This window comes from Musa acuminata, chromosome BXJ2-3, assembly GCF_036884655.1.
Source record: "Musa acuminata AAA Group cultivar baxijiao chromosome BXJ2-3, Cavendish_Baxijiao_AAA, whole genome shotgun sequence".
In the NCBI taxonomy this organism is placed as follows: Eukaryota; Viridiplantae; Streptophyta; class Magnoliopsida; order Zingiberales; family Musaceae; genus Musa; species Musa acuminata.
This window is the reverse complement of record NC_088340.1, coordinates 4,152,683-4,169,246: the sequence shown is the minus strand read 5'-3', so window position 1 is coordinate 4,169,246 and position 16,564 is coordinate 4,152,683. Positions and strand designations below refer to the sequence as shown.

General features: G+C 36.8%; 1 protein-coding gene across 5 annotated transcripts; it reads right to left on the bottom strand.

The window, feature by feature from the left end:
• Positions 1-758: 758 nt before the first annotated feature.
• On the bottom strand, positions 759-15,509 carry LOC103977429 (1-phosphatidylinositol-3-phosphate 5-kinase FAB1B). Of its 5 annotated transcripts, none has more exons than XM_009392924.3 (12): positions 15,388-15,509; positions 13,918-14,997; positions 11,674-12,411; positions 11,250-11,403; positions 10,778-11,122; positions 9,427-10,368; positions 9,018-9,349; positions 8,802-8,925; positions 8,549-8,719; positions 7,006-8,448; positions 5,594-5,860; positions 759-1,319 (listed from the first exon to the last, which is right to left on the bottom strand). In XM_009392924.3, the coding sequence occupies exons 2-12, from the start codon at positions 14,529-14,531 to the stop codon at positions 993-995; spliced, it is 5,457 nt and encodes a 1,818-aa protein (XP_009391199.2). In that variant the 5' UTR covers positions 14,532-14,997; positions 15,388-15,509; the 3' UTR covers positions 759-992. The 5 variants fall into 5 exon arrangements, with proteins under 5 accessions (XP_009391199.2, XP_009391202.2, XP_009391198.2 ...); XM_009392927.3 differs by having other exon boundaries at positions 9,433-10,368; XM_009392923.3 differs by having other exon boundaries at positions 15,084-15,462.
• Positions 15,510-16,564: the final 1,055 nt, after the last annotated feature.

Genomic DNA, 16,564 nt, shown 5'->3' with positions numbered 1-16,564 from the left:
TCGTGAAATTAAATAAATAACATATTTATGAGATAGTTATATGATATCGTTGATCACTATCGAACTCTTTTTAGAAGAATTATAAAAATCTCAAAAATACCTAAAAAAATTGAGATAGTATTTTTGCTTTTTAAAACAACCTGAATAGAAAATTATCAAAAATACTCTAAAAGATGAGAATTTATCTACTTGTAAAATAAAACGAATAGCGTAATTTAATTCAAGATAAGTGTAATAATAATAGAAAATCGTTTCTACGGGTGCGATCATACCAGCACTAAAGCACCGGATCACATCAAAATCTTTACTACCATATCATTATTTTGAATTAAACCTTTCTATAATATTTATTAAATAAAATAAAAAAAATATTTATATTAATAAAATTTATATTTAGTCCAATTAACCGGTTTAGATTTGAGTCAATAAAATTATCTGGAACCGGTTCGGTTGACTCGACCCACACAAAAAAAATAACGATTATTAATGCACTCGACAATTTCTTGCAATTGCGTTGGCCCAATCGCAGCCTTTATGCCATTAATTAGCAACCCGATGTGAAGCCCATGGTGGCCCATCGTAGAGCCCTGCACAATCTTTACAGCAGCACATCTGGAAAGTGGACGGCACTGATGAAAGTTTGGTTTGAAGATGATCTTGATGAATGACTCAGCATGAGCACTCCAACTCAAACTGTTCAAGCTTTTGGGTAAAAGATGCATCACTCTTTAACTCCCACAAGGCTGGTTTGCAGAGTATAAACAAAATGTACATGTCATTGCTAAGAGGGAATGATACTATTTGATACAATAAAGTTTAGGGCATATGACACCTTGTTTCACATCTTTTTACAAATAAATAACATGTAAGCAAAACAACGAATTGAGGTTGTGGTCTAGAAATACTAATAAGATATAGGAGAGGACTGATGTAAACCCAAAAAATGTGGGGAATCACCCATTATACAGCATAGCATTTACAGGAACAGCATGTCATGAATTTTGCGATGCACCTAGCAGATTATCTTGGAAAAGATCAGCCTGCGACTTGCTAGGGATGATCATAGGAGGTGACCATTGGTCCGGAACCACAAGGAAATACGCCGACATTGCTTTTCGGAAACGCTTTTTGTATTGCTTGGGTGAAATCACAGTCGGAGATGCATCTTTTGGCCCCCCTAATATTCCCGAAGCTTTTACCCATGTCTCCAGGTGCTTGTCCCATGTATACTGCCTCATGAAATCAATGATCCCAACAACCAGCTCATTCTTGTTCTCATCCACGCCCACCAGTAAAGAGTAATCCATCACATCGATGGACTGCCAACAACAGTAAAAGATGTTAAATTGTTGCAAATACAGAAACATTAGGTAAGAAAAGTGTGCCGAGTTGTAGAGAAAAAATGAACATTTGTTGTCTAAGGGGAAACAGAAATACACAATCATTCCATGATAAAATAAAGCACAATTTACCCCCTAAATGAACTCCTTTAATGGGACACAAGTTAAAGACTCATATAATGTGACCATCCAACAGAATGCAACAGCTGACTAACCAATACATTGGGCCTCGAGATTCACACACAGCTGCAAACCTCAGGCTCACACATTTGAACTTCATGATGTTGATAGCAGATTGACAACCAAGAAAGGTTATATCTTCAAACATTCTAGATTTTGTAATGGACCTGACAGACGAAAGATCCACTGGCTTGGCAGAGAAAATTTGTTTGCCAACAACATTTTCAAATTTTAAGCATGGTTGTAATACTTGCTGAATCATATTGACATATCCCCTTGATATGTTGCTTAAGCTAAGATAACAACAATGTGCATCAGTTCTATATCATGTTGTACTAATGAATAGAGTTTGGTTTTGTACAAATTACTGAATGGTGGATGAGAACAGTGGCTTATACATATGTCCAATCCAGTTGAGAGCTTCTAAGGAGCGAGTCCCTGTGAAGTCAGCAAGCTTATCTAATTGGAAGAAAGAGACCAAAGGACAACATGAGAACGTAGGAGCATCAATTTTCTGAAAGAAAAGACTGGGAAGTTCACACTTCAGAGCCAGTTGAACATGTGCATGAACTAAGTAAACTGAAACAGCAATATCTAGTGATGGCACATCACTCTGCCGTTTGAATTGCTTAGTTTTCAGAAAACTATCCCATAGGGAACTCATTAGTGTAGCTAATATCCAAACAATATGCTTGTAATATATGACACCATTTTAGTATGTTTCATCTGATTGTAGCAGTTCCAGCTACTCTAAAGTGTTTATCATTCATCTTACCCATGTGTGGAACTTTTTGGAGCACAAGAAGTGTTAAATAGGCAATAAAGAAGACTGGTAGGATAACTATTACCAAAGTGAAAATTTTGTACATATCTACAAGAATGAGGAAATTACTTCAAAAAGAAACAAAGTCTGACCAAGTCGGTAGCTCCATTATCAATGGTAAGTTCTTCCCTCCCATGAAACATGAAAAATTAATTTCCAGAACTTTGAGGAACTAAAGAAGAAATTTTCATTTTTGGCACTAGATGAATTATAAAGTTTTTAGTGGTTTTTGGTGGTTTAACATCTTCTAATTATGGAACCTAATAATTAAGAGAAGTAATAATGCCTTCACAAAGTAAAGAAGATTAGAAGAGATTGCGTGGGCCTCTGTTAGAAGAAATGGCCAACATACATAGAAAGAGAAAAACTGGTAATAGGGCATGAGAATATGTTATTATTTAAACCTTTTGTACCACGTATACAATAGTAAGCTACTGCATTTTTTTTGTATCGTATGATAATACTTACTCTTAAATGAATTATTATTCAATACATCTGAAGTTATCTTTACACTGTTTGTTATCTTTTACAATTGATTTCATGTTTTTTAGAAAGTTAAATATGCTATGAAATCCAAAGGTTATAATATATTTTAGCATATGAAATTTTTATATGTTATTAAATTTTATTTTTTTAATAATTGCTATTATTATTTTCTACATTTTTTGTTATTAAATTGTGTCTTAATTGATTCTTATCTCATCAACTCCATCCAGATTTTTATTTGTCCCAATTATATCTTCCCTACTCAATCCCAATCGAGCAAACCATCCCCTTAGTATGAATGGTCTTTGCGAAGGAAGCAAGTGGATCAAATAGAATGATCAAGGAAAATGCCAATAAAGGTACAAATTAAAGTTTGGATTGTTGTCTTTCATCAATGGATTGCAAATACATGATACAGATGCACTTTATTGTTCTACAAAGCCAAATGTTGATATATTGTGAACTTCTGATTGGAACTTGTATCAATTTAGTGGTTGATCTAGTCAAGAACAAATTACAATGTAAAGAGTGTTAGCATAAGGAACAAAAGGAATGACAGGTCTACTATTTATTGCATAACAAGCTAGATAAACTTTATAGTAAATGCCATTAAGATAAAACCTTAGGCAAAAGTATTTTTCATGTCAACTCAATTCTCAATAGTATATCTATTTTTCTATATATAATGTCATGGAGATAAGCTACAATCCTAAGGCAAAGTATTACTCATGAGACCTCAAAGTATGGCCAAGATCTCCTATGACATGGTGCTGATAAATTAGGAAGTGAACAAATTCTTGTCGGCTGGAACCTTGTGTGTAAAGGAGAATAATTTGAAGGTTTGTGAATCATCAGTGTTAATAAAGTTGTTTAAGGTCAAATATTGGGAAATGGCAGAAACACTGTCTCAAAGTGATCAATGGGCAAGTTACTTTTGATTGCTCAGTCTCCACTAGTCAACAATATCACTTGGTATCAAGTTTCAGGTATGATATGTTGTTGAATGGCCATGTTCAGCCATTAGCCTTCACAGAACTATAAATCATGCATAGGATTACATTTCTTTTTTGCAGCTTTGTTGAAATCTTTCAGTCAGATAATATGTATTGTCTACTATTTATTGCATAACAAGCTAGATAAACTTTATAGTAAATGCCATTAAGATAAAACCTTAGGCAAAAGTATTTTTCATGTCAACTCAATTCTCAATAGTATATCTATTTTTCTATATATAATGTCATGGAGATAAGCTACAATCCTAAGGCAAAGTATTACTCATGAGACCTCAAAGTATGGCCAAGATCTCCTATGACATGGTGCTGATAAATTAGGAAGTGAACAAATTCTTGTCGGCTGGAACCTTGTGTGTAAAGGAGAATAATTTGAAGGTTTGTGAATCATTAGTGTTAATAAAGTTGTTTAAGGTCAAATATTGGGAAATGGCAGAAACACTGTCTCAAAGTGATCAATGGGCAAGTTACTTTTGATTGCTCAGTCTCCACTAGTCAACAATATCACTTGGTATCAAGTTTCAGGTATGATATGTTGTTGAATGGCCATGTTCAGCCATTAGCCTTCACAGAACTATAAATCATGCATAGGATTACATTTCTTTTTTGCAGCTTTGTTGAAATCTTTCAGTCAGATAATATGTATTGTCTACTATTTATTGCATAACAAGCTAGATAAACTTTATAGTAAATGCCATTAAGATAAAACCTTAGGCAAAAGTATTTTTCATGTCAACTCAATTCTCAATAGTATATCTATTTTTCTATATATAATGTCATGGAGATAAGCTACAATCCTAAGGCAAAGTATTACTCATGAGACCTCAAAGTATGGCCAAGATCTCCTATGACATGGTGCTGATAAATTAGGAAGTGAACAAATTCTTGTCGGCTGGAACCTTGTGTGTAAAGGAGAATAATTTGAAGGTTTGTGAATCATCAGTGTTAATAAAGTTGTTTAAGGTCAAATATTGGGAAATGGCAGAAACACTGTCTCAAAGTGATCAATGGGCAAGTTACTTTTGATTGCTCAGTCTCCACTAGTCAACAATATCACTTGGTATCAAGTTTCAGGTATGATATGTTGTTGAATGGCCATGTTCAGCCATTAGCCTTCACAGAACTATAAATCATGCATAGGATTACATTTCTTTTTTGCAGCTTTGTTGAAATCTTTCAGTCAGATAATATGTACAGCATTACCAAAGATGGAGGTAGGAAAATAATGGTATCTTCATGACCAAATCTTAGTAAAATTTGAGAGGATATGAGCTTCATCCTTGCTTGATGCCAATTCATCTGAAAATTGAATGGCTGGTATTTGATAACTCAATGTTAACAAGAACTTTACAAAAGAAAAAAGGAGCAGTGAGTAAAGATGTGTTTGCAGCTTCATTATTGACTTTCAGTCATTCAGATTTGTTTCTGAGCAGGATATTGTTGTCTGATGATGTTATTGATGAGGGGCAAAAAAAAAAAACTACTAGTCATCCTTCTTTTTTTCTCTCTTCTTAGCCTTACCCAAATAAATATCAGATTTATATCTATTTTCTGTTTACTTGTAGAAACAGGGTGGGTTCCATTATTTCTTTGGAAAGAAAAAATTATAACTCTTACATAACCCAAATGATAAAGCAAATGTTTCTTGTTATCTTAAGCCATGTGATAGCCAATATTTATGAAGGTAAGAAACAAATATTAATCAATATTTATGCAGGTAAGAAACAGATATTAAACTGAAACTACCTACTCACCGCAAGAAACGCAGTGTCGTTCCATACAGCCCTTTCCAGAAGTCTCTTTGCCTTGTTTCCAACAAAAATTGGAGAAGTAGGCATTGCCTCAATCAAATTTTGATCAAGAAGTACTTTATTGTTACCACTTAAATCTGCATTGTACCGTGACCTTGAAGAGCCTTTGAGATCATATAACCATTTCACATTACGTCCAAATAAAAGGTTCTCCATTACTAGTACATCCATCCTTGACTCTTTTCCACCCTTCAGATTTTTAACTGCAACCTACATCAAAAGACCCAACAAGCAAGCTTGTTTAATGAAGAACGACGATGATACAACTTACAGATAAAATAGTGATCTGTTACTTTGTAGAGTTGACATATTGAAACCAATATGTTAGATTTTGAGTCAATTAACAGAGAGGGGTAAGGATGCACTTCCAACCCTCCTTAGGTTCCTTATCGGTGGGAGCCTCATTCACAAGGTTGCCATGTTTTCATAGTTCAACATCAATGTAAAAATTATAGAACTGATAGAAGATTAACCGAAGAGACAGTCATATATTCAGTTTTCCTGTATGTCAAAACTTTTGGCTATTTATATGGGTCTAAGGAGAGTTTTTTTTTTTGTGACAATTAGTTTAACACTTCAAACACAATAAATGTTAAGGGTTAAATTAACTCGGTCATAGGGGTTTAACTCGGATGAACAGGATGGGTTAAAATAATCGTATTTCATTATCGATATTCCAGCCTTTGGCAACCAATCACACAAACAGGGTTATGATTAAATAGCTGGATGAGGATAATCTAACTCAGGATTACTTAATACAAAACAAAAACAGCATAAGATGATAAGATTAACAATAATTTCTCCAATACTAAAAGAAATTAATTGAAGCAAATATGCATGCCTCCTTGATAATTCTAGAGTATCAAGAAAATCAAGTGTATCAACGTAAGAGGTCCACTTGCACCTCAATACTATTATTTTTACACTAACTCAAAGTATCTAAAAAGTTTAGTATCCTTGATCAATAGTTATCATTAAGACTTAAACTCTAACTGGTAATCTGATAAAAATTTCCAGATTGTTTGTCCTGATGACTACATAAAGAATGTCCACAGCAAACTTTGCACTAATGTAGGAGATAAAGAACAATAAGGCATCAATAATTGAAACAGCCAAAAGAAGCTCCAGGATGGGAACCTTGGGTGAAATTCAACTAGCAGCTTACATCAGCCACTTCGCCATAAGGAAGATCAATTATTACAACTATTGGGTAATTTTTTTTCACCAAAATCATACCTACTCTATAAGACAGACATACGTACAAAATGATCACATCGACCATAATTTTATCAGACATAATTGTTGACATAGTAAACTCGAAAAACAAACATGAAATGGCTCGGCATAACTTATACCTGGTAGATGCCCAGAATCTTTGCCAGGCATGTTGGGCTCCCCGTACTTATTGAATCTGATAGATATTTAAAATACTCAGGGGCGAATTTGATAAATGATTCTAACTCTGTCTTGGTAACTTGCTTTATAATGAACCTATCATCCAGTGACTTAGCAAAGAAGACATTGCTCTTCCCACCCTGTGCTCCCCATTTCTTACATCGACTGAGAGACCTTATAAAATCAAGTTCAGACGGACAGCAAGTTCTCCTTAAAGAATCAAAACATTTTGCATAGTAACATGTTACAGTATATCTAACTTTCCCATGAGGCCCATTGACAGCAAAAGAAACTCTAACATGCACTGATTTAGAAGATGCAAGTGGATCTAATATCAGGGAGCTCTTGCTACCATAGATGGATGAGGTGCTATCATCAAATGATCCAAAACTTCTAAAGCTTTCAAGTGTAATGTCCTCAACTGATTGAAATAGATGAGGGTTTCCAGAATCTTGAGTCAAAAAGGAAATTGAGGATTCCCTGCCATCTCTGTACTTCTCAGGCTCATCAGATATCTGAAAGTGATACTCGGGACAAACAAGAGCATAAGATATGGCACTGGTCGGTTCATCGTCATAAATTGGGATGACAGTATCATCCACCCCAGTGGGAAGCAGCCTTGCCCAGCCCTGCTGCATGAACTCCTTAAACAAAGAAATATATTCAGGATGGTACTCAATTAGGGCACTATCACAATTCTTGTTAAGAGAAGCATACAGGTCAGAAAATAATGATTTAATCAAAATTGATACTTCTGCACACTCTACTGATCTAGGTGGCATCATAGGGGCACAAAGGTTGTTCGGATCAGTGATAATGCTTTCCTCAGAATTCTCGGAAGCTGAAATTGCAGGCGTGGCTTCAACCAAGGTTAATGATTTTGATTTGCTTGCATCTACCAGTGTAGGACCATTTTCACCTCTCCATTTTGCATCCAAGGTGTCTGAAAGATCAGCCATATTTGGGAAATGCCCATCAGAGAGAACCTTATGGACACCAAGATCAGATTCTAAAGAATCAGATTGATCACTAGCATTTGTGCTGGTAGACAGAAGTTCGGTTTTCTTGACATGTTGTTGATCTACATTTTGCTGATCTGAAGCAGGTTGTTTATATTGGTCATATCCATCTTTAGTTCTGGTCCCATTAAGGGATTCAGCAGCAGTAGAAACAGAAGCATCAAAACTTATGAAGCTTCTTTGTGCCCTAAGTCCGAGATCCTCATTATTTCTGGTCATGAGAAATTCATGAGGGTTGCTAAGTGAACCTGCAGCAAATTTTAGACATTTATCCCATACATAGGACTTCAACAGCAATTGCTTTTGTAGCTTATTGACATCAAGAATATCAATAAATGGCTGCCCCTTCCTTGAGTCCTTTCTAGTTACTTTCTGTTTAGATTCCTGCAATGAGTCCAATTGCAATTCAAACATATCCACTTGATAAGGCCAAACTTTGATAAAGAAATGAAAAAAAAGAAACAAAAGGGTTGTGTTTCTTCACCTCAAACTCTGCCTGCTCTTTCTGAAGAATGGCTTCAAGTTCAATTATGTTTCTTCTTGATTCAAGTACTTCAGTGTTACCATCATGAGAAACAGTTTTTGATATTTTTTCTTCAACTTGTCGCAATGAATTGTATACTGCAGTGAAGAGATCATTTGTAGTCTTAAATACCTGTCACATTATGTTAACATAATTAATTTCTAGAGAGACAAATAATCCAGCAGTAACAAGAAGAAAAATAATTGGTGAAAACCTTAGTTGCTTCTTCTTGTACCCACTCCTGATGCTGACAGTTGAAATCCAGTTTTGAGGGTGGCAGGTAGACAGAGTGTACATTAATCGACGCATACTTGAAACATGCAACCATTTCGCCGGATCTGCTCATGTTTTAGACTTGCATCAGCAAATGAATAAGAGCAGGTTTTATCATTTCATGATAAAGGACGAATAGAGGGAAAAACACAAATACCCATAAAAACGTAGACAATCCCTGTGAAGAGAATGACCACAGCTGGCTACTCTACTCGCAGCAGCATGATTTGAAAAGCTAAGCTCCAAAAATTTACCAAACGACAAACCCCAGGCAGCATCAGACATTACAATTCTCCGAGTCGGGGGAGGTAGCCCATTGACTCGAGGACAGCGTAGGCACCTGTGCCACATCCATATCTTGCCATCGCGTTCTCCAGTCAAATGAAACTCCTGCAGCTTCCTCACAGATATTGTCAGACTGCCTTGGAGATGAGTATAACAATAAATGTGAGCTTCTGATGGCATCTCACAGGACCGACACCGATAGCTCTGACATATATAGCAAATACAATGAGTATCTAGTAGGCAATTTAATTTTTAGTAGACAAATCACTCTATGTACATACAAAAACCTGATCAAACAAATGGTCACGTAAGTATCTCCCCAGAGGCTTGTCAAAGCTGCCATAATATTTAATGCGGAATAGATGTGCACGCTCGCAAACAGTCCCCTTCCACACACAGCGCGAAGATAGAGAAACCAGAATGCTCTGATGATCAGAAGGAGATGGTGAGAATTCTTCCTTTGAAAACATGTGCTCGTTCCTTGGATTATCTTGATTTGAGGTCCCTAAATGTGAGAAACCATGTTGCATTTTTATCATTTTGGTTTCATCTGTTTGCACATCACAACCCACTCTTCTACCACTCTCAAGAGTTTCTAGATCGCCATGACAGCTGGATGTTGGGACTGGACAATGGAGAATTGTTTCATTACCATTTTTAGTGAATTTGGTCTCATCCTCCTTCAAAAATCTTGATTTAATCTCTTCTCTAGTGTAACATGAAGAATCACCAAAGAAAGAGCTTGGAACTGTTCCTGAGTGAGACAAAGAAATGAAAGGATCCAAACTTTGCTGTTCATCAAAATGATTGATTTGGTTACCTCTATCAACAGGCAGATCATGCATATTGAAAGATCCAGCAACAGAGATAGAAGCAGATCTGAAGCAATGGGAAGTATGATTCTCAGAAGAAAATGGTAATTCTACTAGTCCAGACTCTCGAGAGTTGTCAAATCCTAAGTTGGGATCTGATTTATTAGATTGCGACTTTTCAGCAGAAGAGCTTGTATAACCAGGGATCATGGATATAGATCTATTGACAGTCGACGGTTTCTCTGGCAGTGCTACAGTGATTGGAGATTTCAACAGAAGTTCTGGGAGAGAAGCCCCTTCATCTGCAAGAAAACATGTTTCCAATGCCAAATGATATGCTGCAAACACTCCATATTGGACAACATGTTTGACTTTCTTCAGTTCATCACCATTAGAACCCTTGAGCAGAATCTACAAAACAAATGAGTCAAGATAACACACATCTTTAATAGTTTATGAATCATATGTCTCCTAGTTATGCGAATACTGTGTGCTTATATCGCCATATAACTAAAAGAAGCATCAAATTGTCCTTAATTTTCTATTCCTTAAAAAACAAGACGTCCTTATCCGAGAGAAAGTATACTTCTAAAAAGAGCTCAGTAGAGGCTCAGCGCATTTAAGCGACCATATAAGCGGTGCCCGAGTAAAACAATATTCTCATCATGTGATTATTGTTCTGATGAAATCTGCAAATTGCTTGCTGAAAGAGTTCATCAAAATTCAGGAGCATCAACGATAATTGATGATTAATTTTCATCACTTATAACTGAATAACAACCAATAACTAAAATAAAAGACATGAAAGTTGAGAAGTTACCGTACAACCCAAGGGCTTTGGGCATCCCTGAAAAAACATCAATGTCTTTAGGAGTTTCTTTCCCCCTTGTCCAGCACTGCCATGCTCTTCAAGAAACTTGTCCACATGAAATGAGTCACAATGCCCCAGCTTGGGAGATGAAAGATGGTCAATTGAAGGGACTATCTGAGCACCAGTACAGCGTGCTATACGCTCCAAGAGTGGCCTTTTGATATTCAAAACAAGTGAAATGTTTTTAGCAAGAAGATAATCTTGAGCAAAACGAGAAACTGATTTCTCTACCAAAAGAACATTGGGATGGTGAGCATCTATCTTTGCAACTGCCATCTTCAAATGATCCATTTCCTGGAAAGAACAGAATAAAAAATGGCAACAAAGAATTTCTCTCTAAGCATATATATAGCATAAATCACTCAATACACACAAGTTAAATTGTAAAACACATGCTATTAAAAGTAAGGGATAAACAAACCTGCTGCAACAATGTATCAAAACTTGAGAGCAAATTTGTCACACGCTGATATTCAAGAGCTCCACCAAGGAGAAGGAATCGGGGTTTCTCAATCTTTGACAACATACGGCGGTGAGCCACATTCTTCTTGCACACAACTCCTTTCACCACCATGCTAAAAGATAAAAGGACAAGGAACACTAATTAGCATCAAGGCATTTCCCAAAAATAAAATAATATATGAGTTACACAAAACAACTATGAACTAGTCAGATTTTGATAATAATCCTGAAACAACAATATGATAATCAACTGCATTTCTGTTATAGAGAAGGCTCAGTTAAAACAACCAGTAAAATCAATTGATCATCAAAGCAGCCATCAAAAACATAAACCAATAGCCCAGATATCAAACTAAATGAAACATTGCAGAACATCAAATTACCTATCACTGCGACGCCCACAAGCTAGGCACTTGACCTTCACATACAACCCAGGGTCCATGCCTCCACCACTGCTAGTGTCCGGTTTTAGAAGGGTTGCTGCTTCCCATGACAAGGATGTTATGATATCTAGCCAATTCTCTTTACCATCTTCTTCACAGATAGATATATTTTCTACTTGAAGAAGTTGAGCTACTAAAGCCCTAAAATGCCCATCAACAACACTTTTCATGGCTTTCTTGTGTTCCTCACTTGATCGATCTCTGCTTCGATGCTCACGACTTCCAAAGCTATTTGATGAACGCAGATAATGCCACTCTCCTGTGGCATCCTCCTCATCATCTTCAAACATAACAGCTTCTTTCTCATCTTCTTCATCTTCAGGCTCAGGAGGGAGCCAAAGTTGCTGATTGTTCTCAAAGTCCATAGTCTCTGCATCAGTGCTATCCACACCATATATGGCAGAAGAAGCATTACATTCAACATTATTAACAATACCTTGTTCTTCCACATTTCCAACACCTAAAGAAACATGGAATTCAGAGTTTTCAGGAACTGGAGAACAAATATCTTCAGTGCCAATAGTTCCTTCAGCAGAAAGCATTTTACTTGATCCATAACTCTGCTCAGATTCATCAAAGTCAACTGGGTCATAAAATTCATCAGAGTTGCGTAACCTTTGTTCTTCTGAGTCCCATTGACATGCTCCATAGTCGTCATCATCATCATCATCATCACTCCTGTAACCATAGGAAAACTACAAATTTAAGTGTCAATTGCCAAAATTAATTATTGACATCCTGAACAGTCCATCTTCTTCATCAACATTTAGAAGTTAGAACATCATATAAAAAGGATGTAAGTTCAACAGAAGAAAGTAACTGTGATGAATTGATGAAAATAATAATAAACAAAAAAAAAAAAGAACTTTCTGCAGTATAACATGATCTAGATGGGGACGGTAATTCCTGTAGGCACCAGAAAATACAAGGTTCAAGAACAAGTTAGCACAAACATTTGAGAACTTTGACAAGTTCAATTCAATACATGAAATATGAACTTCTAAAGAAGTGAGAGAACACAATGGCAGCCATGCTCTCTAGCGAAGCACACTCAATAACTCATGGAACAAAAGTGTCAGGTGACATCTTCAAAGATCTAATATGAGCTCATGAGCTTCATGGATTATGTCAAAGATGAGATAAAAAGTATCAGATCATTTAAGCAGAAATTTCAAAAACACGTAATAATTTTATATTGCATATTGATCTAATACAGGAATTGATCAGATTTATCGTACAATTTTTATTTCATAAAATATATTTATTAATTTATGTATTTCAGGTAAAAAAAAGGGCATAATTTTGGGCATCTGAGTTCGCAGACTCAATAAGAAAAATCATGTATCACTTTGAGGTGTTTCAACTAAAACTGTTGCTAAACATGAAAAAAGATGTCCAAAATAGACTTGTTTTGATGCTGTTATTGTGGTTTTTTTTCTTTTTGTCAGACTATATAGAGACATCCTAGACATGCTGGATCTAAAATTGCGCTAACCATCACTGCAAAGTCCTGAAAGGATTAAAAAACAATTATAGTTTATAATACTTTAGCTAGAAGTTTAGATTATTCTAAACTCAATAATCTAACATCTAGATAATATTTAGGTTTCACAGTTTTTGGCCTATGCCCTCATTGTGAAGAGGTTGCTATGTGATTTGGGGGGAACTGTCTTCATAAGTTATTTCTTAAATCACTAACTCTTCTAGCTTCCTTAACTCGAAACTGTGCAACTTATATCAATTTGTTAGCCCAAGCTGTACATTGTGAAAAGACTCATTTCATTTTGGTTCAGCAGTGGCACTGGCTACTAGCCACTTGAAAACAAGAGAGGAGTTTTTCAAAGGTTGAACAAGCACAAAATACAACAGCATGTCCCTTCAGATCACCAATTGCCTTTGAGGTTTTACCAATCCTATAGTTTGTCTAATCTTCTCACAGAGCCTTCTCAGCATTGAATAGAACTCTAAAACCAAACATAATGTATGAGGCTTCGATGATATCATGAGAACATGAGAAGAAATGCTATCTTGTGGAGATGCAAAACATGCATGAATATCAAAAAAGTATGTTATTACTCACTGTCAAGCATATTTATGCAGATATCAACCTGTTTGACCTACAAGCCCAGTCCAATGAAAAGATATATCACGATGCAGATAATGCCATTGAGAACAGAATTGCACCTGTTCAAACAAAACCTAAAGTGAGTCGGAGAACGATCGCCTTTATCCGCCAAAGAATCCATGTTAGTTTCTGCTATCAGCATGTCTTCCTTGTCATGGCAGGTCTCCAAGTGAACAGACTGACTGGGACTGTGGGCAGGACCATAAGAGGCTTGCTGGTAAGCTCCACTTGAACATGTGCATGAAACTGCTGTTGACGTAATGCTATTACCAGTAACACTTGACTTGGTACTAGCCAAACTTGTAGTGGAAAGAGAAGGACTAAGTTTTGGGCCTGATGGTTGACCTTCATCCCTTGAGGCTGTTACATCCTCCCACTGCTTGAAGCAAAAAGTGCACACACGAATCAGCTCTTCCTCTCTGAAATTCTCAGTGACATAGGAATTAACAGGGACAAAATTCGAGGTGCATTTAGCACAGAAAACCCTTCCACATTTACGGCAATGGTGTCTGCGATTGAAGATCGTAAACTGGGAGTCACATTCATAACAAACCATGCAACTATCATCGGGCATCCAAAAGTCCCTCGAAACAGAAGTCGGTTCAGCCCTCCAAGGAATCCAGGATTTCAATATGGTGACTAAATCAGGGAACCTCTTGTCAGTGGTTTCCATAGACGATGGGTCCTGGCAAGACCCTCATTCTGATTTGTTCATTTGCTGCTATCCGAAAATGATTGAAAAGTTTCTCCAACAAACTAGCTCTTGTTCAGATTTCAATCCAAAAGTTCAGCTTTAGCTCATACAAGTCAATCCGACAGATTGAACCCAGCCACCGAATTAATAATCAAGAGAACGCCACCCTTTTTAAAAGGAACAAAAACACCCACCCTTTCAAGAAGCTCTACCTAACTTGCGACGAATTCAGAACCACGAAGCAAAGATTTGGATTTGATACTCTACATCACCGCCCGGCGATGTAAACGGTTTTTCTTGTATTCCATATCAATCTCTCATCACCCAGACACCTCACCTTCTCGGTTACGATCCAAAACCCTAATACCTATATGTGACCTATGTCCGACGGCAATCCGACCTCAAAACCTTCACAAACTGAAACCCGCGTCGCCAGAAACCAATTCTGCAGCGAGAGAAGAACAAAAGACAAAATATTCACAAACCGCTATCCAAAAACAAAAAAAAAACCAAATAGGAAATGAAATCTACCAGCGGAAGAACGATACTCAGGACTCAGAAATCAGGGAGATTCACGGCCGATTAACTCGACGGCGAGATTCCCACCCACTCGAATTCGGAACGAAGAGGAGGCGATCGCAGAGACGAAGACCGAGAAACGAGGAAGAGAAGGGATTGGGGAAGGAGTTCGCGTGGAGCGGATCAAACGCCACACGTGATCCCCTCGTTTCCCGAAGCTTCAGAGCGGGATCGGGTCGAGCTCTCAACCAAATTCACGGAAACATAAACAATATGGCGCACAAAAAATTGCAGGAAAAAGGAAGAAAAATCCCACCTTTCTCCACCTCGCACCTTTTCCGACTCTCCCCCCTCTGCTTCGGGTTTCATGTGGAGGGGGAGGAGGCGTCCCCCTCTCTTTTCCTTTTTTCCTTCTTCTCTTACGCGCTAGGAAACGAGGGGATGATATTGCTCGACAGTACCCGCCGTCGTAACCGTCTTTTAATTGGAGAGCCCCGTGACCTGTCAGCGGGGCTCATTACGGACCCCATCTTTTGACAAATTGCGTGGCAGATAGAGCTGAGAGTAAGTCTGCTAAATGTATTCAGCTTCTCGGATAGAAATTATGTGGGCTGAAATGATACGACGTACCGGTCCCACAAAAGTCGACTACAGCAGACGGTTGTCGTCGAATGATGGCAGAATTGCACTTATCCCCTTCAAAGTCGGTGAATTTACTATCTGCACCTCCAAATTCAAATTTTATATAGTATGTAGAAAATGATCATTAAAGCATGCAATCAAGTGGGTCAGTATCTTATTTTATACTCAACTATATACTAAAGACAATATTTTGTGTGTCCGGAAGAAAAAGTATTTGATGTGTCTTATTTTATGGATTAGTCCGTAAGTGAGATGCGGGTTCCGTGTATCGAGATGGATGGCTTAACTGATCATTTGCCCTTCGGTTGGCATTTTTGTAATGCATAAAATTGAGGGTTCGAATCAAAGTTGGAATTTTTGGTCTCGATTGAAAAAATCAAAGTTGGAATTTTTGGTCTCGAATTGGTTGTGATTTGATTTGAAAGGAATGAACCGTCCAATCGATTTGATTATGATTCAAATCGAATTATGATCGGGAATATAATGACGTGACCTAGCTCATATGATCGAATTTGATCAATCTAATTGGCCAAGCATGATCGATCCTGCTTATCTGTGTAAGAAGACAACGATTGTTAGGGTTTGTTATAATTTATAAATTTTGATTATAGTCAAATAGATTAGTAATGTTCTAATTAAATTTAAATTCCTTAGTTAATCATAGTTTCTTACTATAAATATACCTTTTTTAAGTACTAACTTTTTGGTGCGAGCCATACTTCGGTTGTAGCTAGAATTTCTTAAAAAAGTTAAGAGAGATATTGTTTGAATTTATATGAAAAGTGTATGAGTCATATTTGAGTGAGGATAACTGGAAGGTCTTATAATTAATTTTAATTTTTTTTATTTTT

Coding starts and splice junctions, on each gene's coding strand:
- LOC103977429 (XM_009392924.3), bottom strand. CDS start 14,531: ATGGAAACCACTGACAAGAGGTTCCCTGATTTAGTCACCATATTGAAA. Junction 10,369..10,777: donor CAAAGCCCTTGGGTTGTACG/GTAACTTCTCAA, acceptor TTTGTTTTGTAG/ATTCTGCTCAAGGGTTCTAA. Junction 9,350..9,426: donor ATTTGTTTGATCAGGTTTTT/GTATGTACATAG, acceptor TATATATGTCAG/AGCTATCGGTGTCGGTCCTG.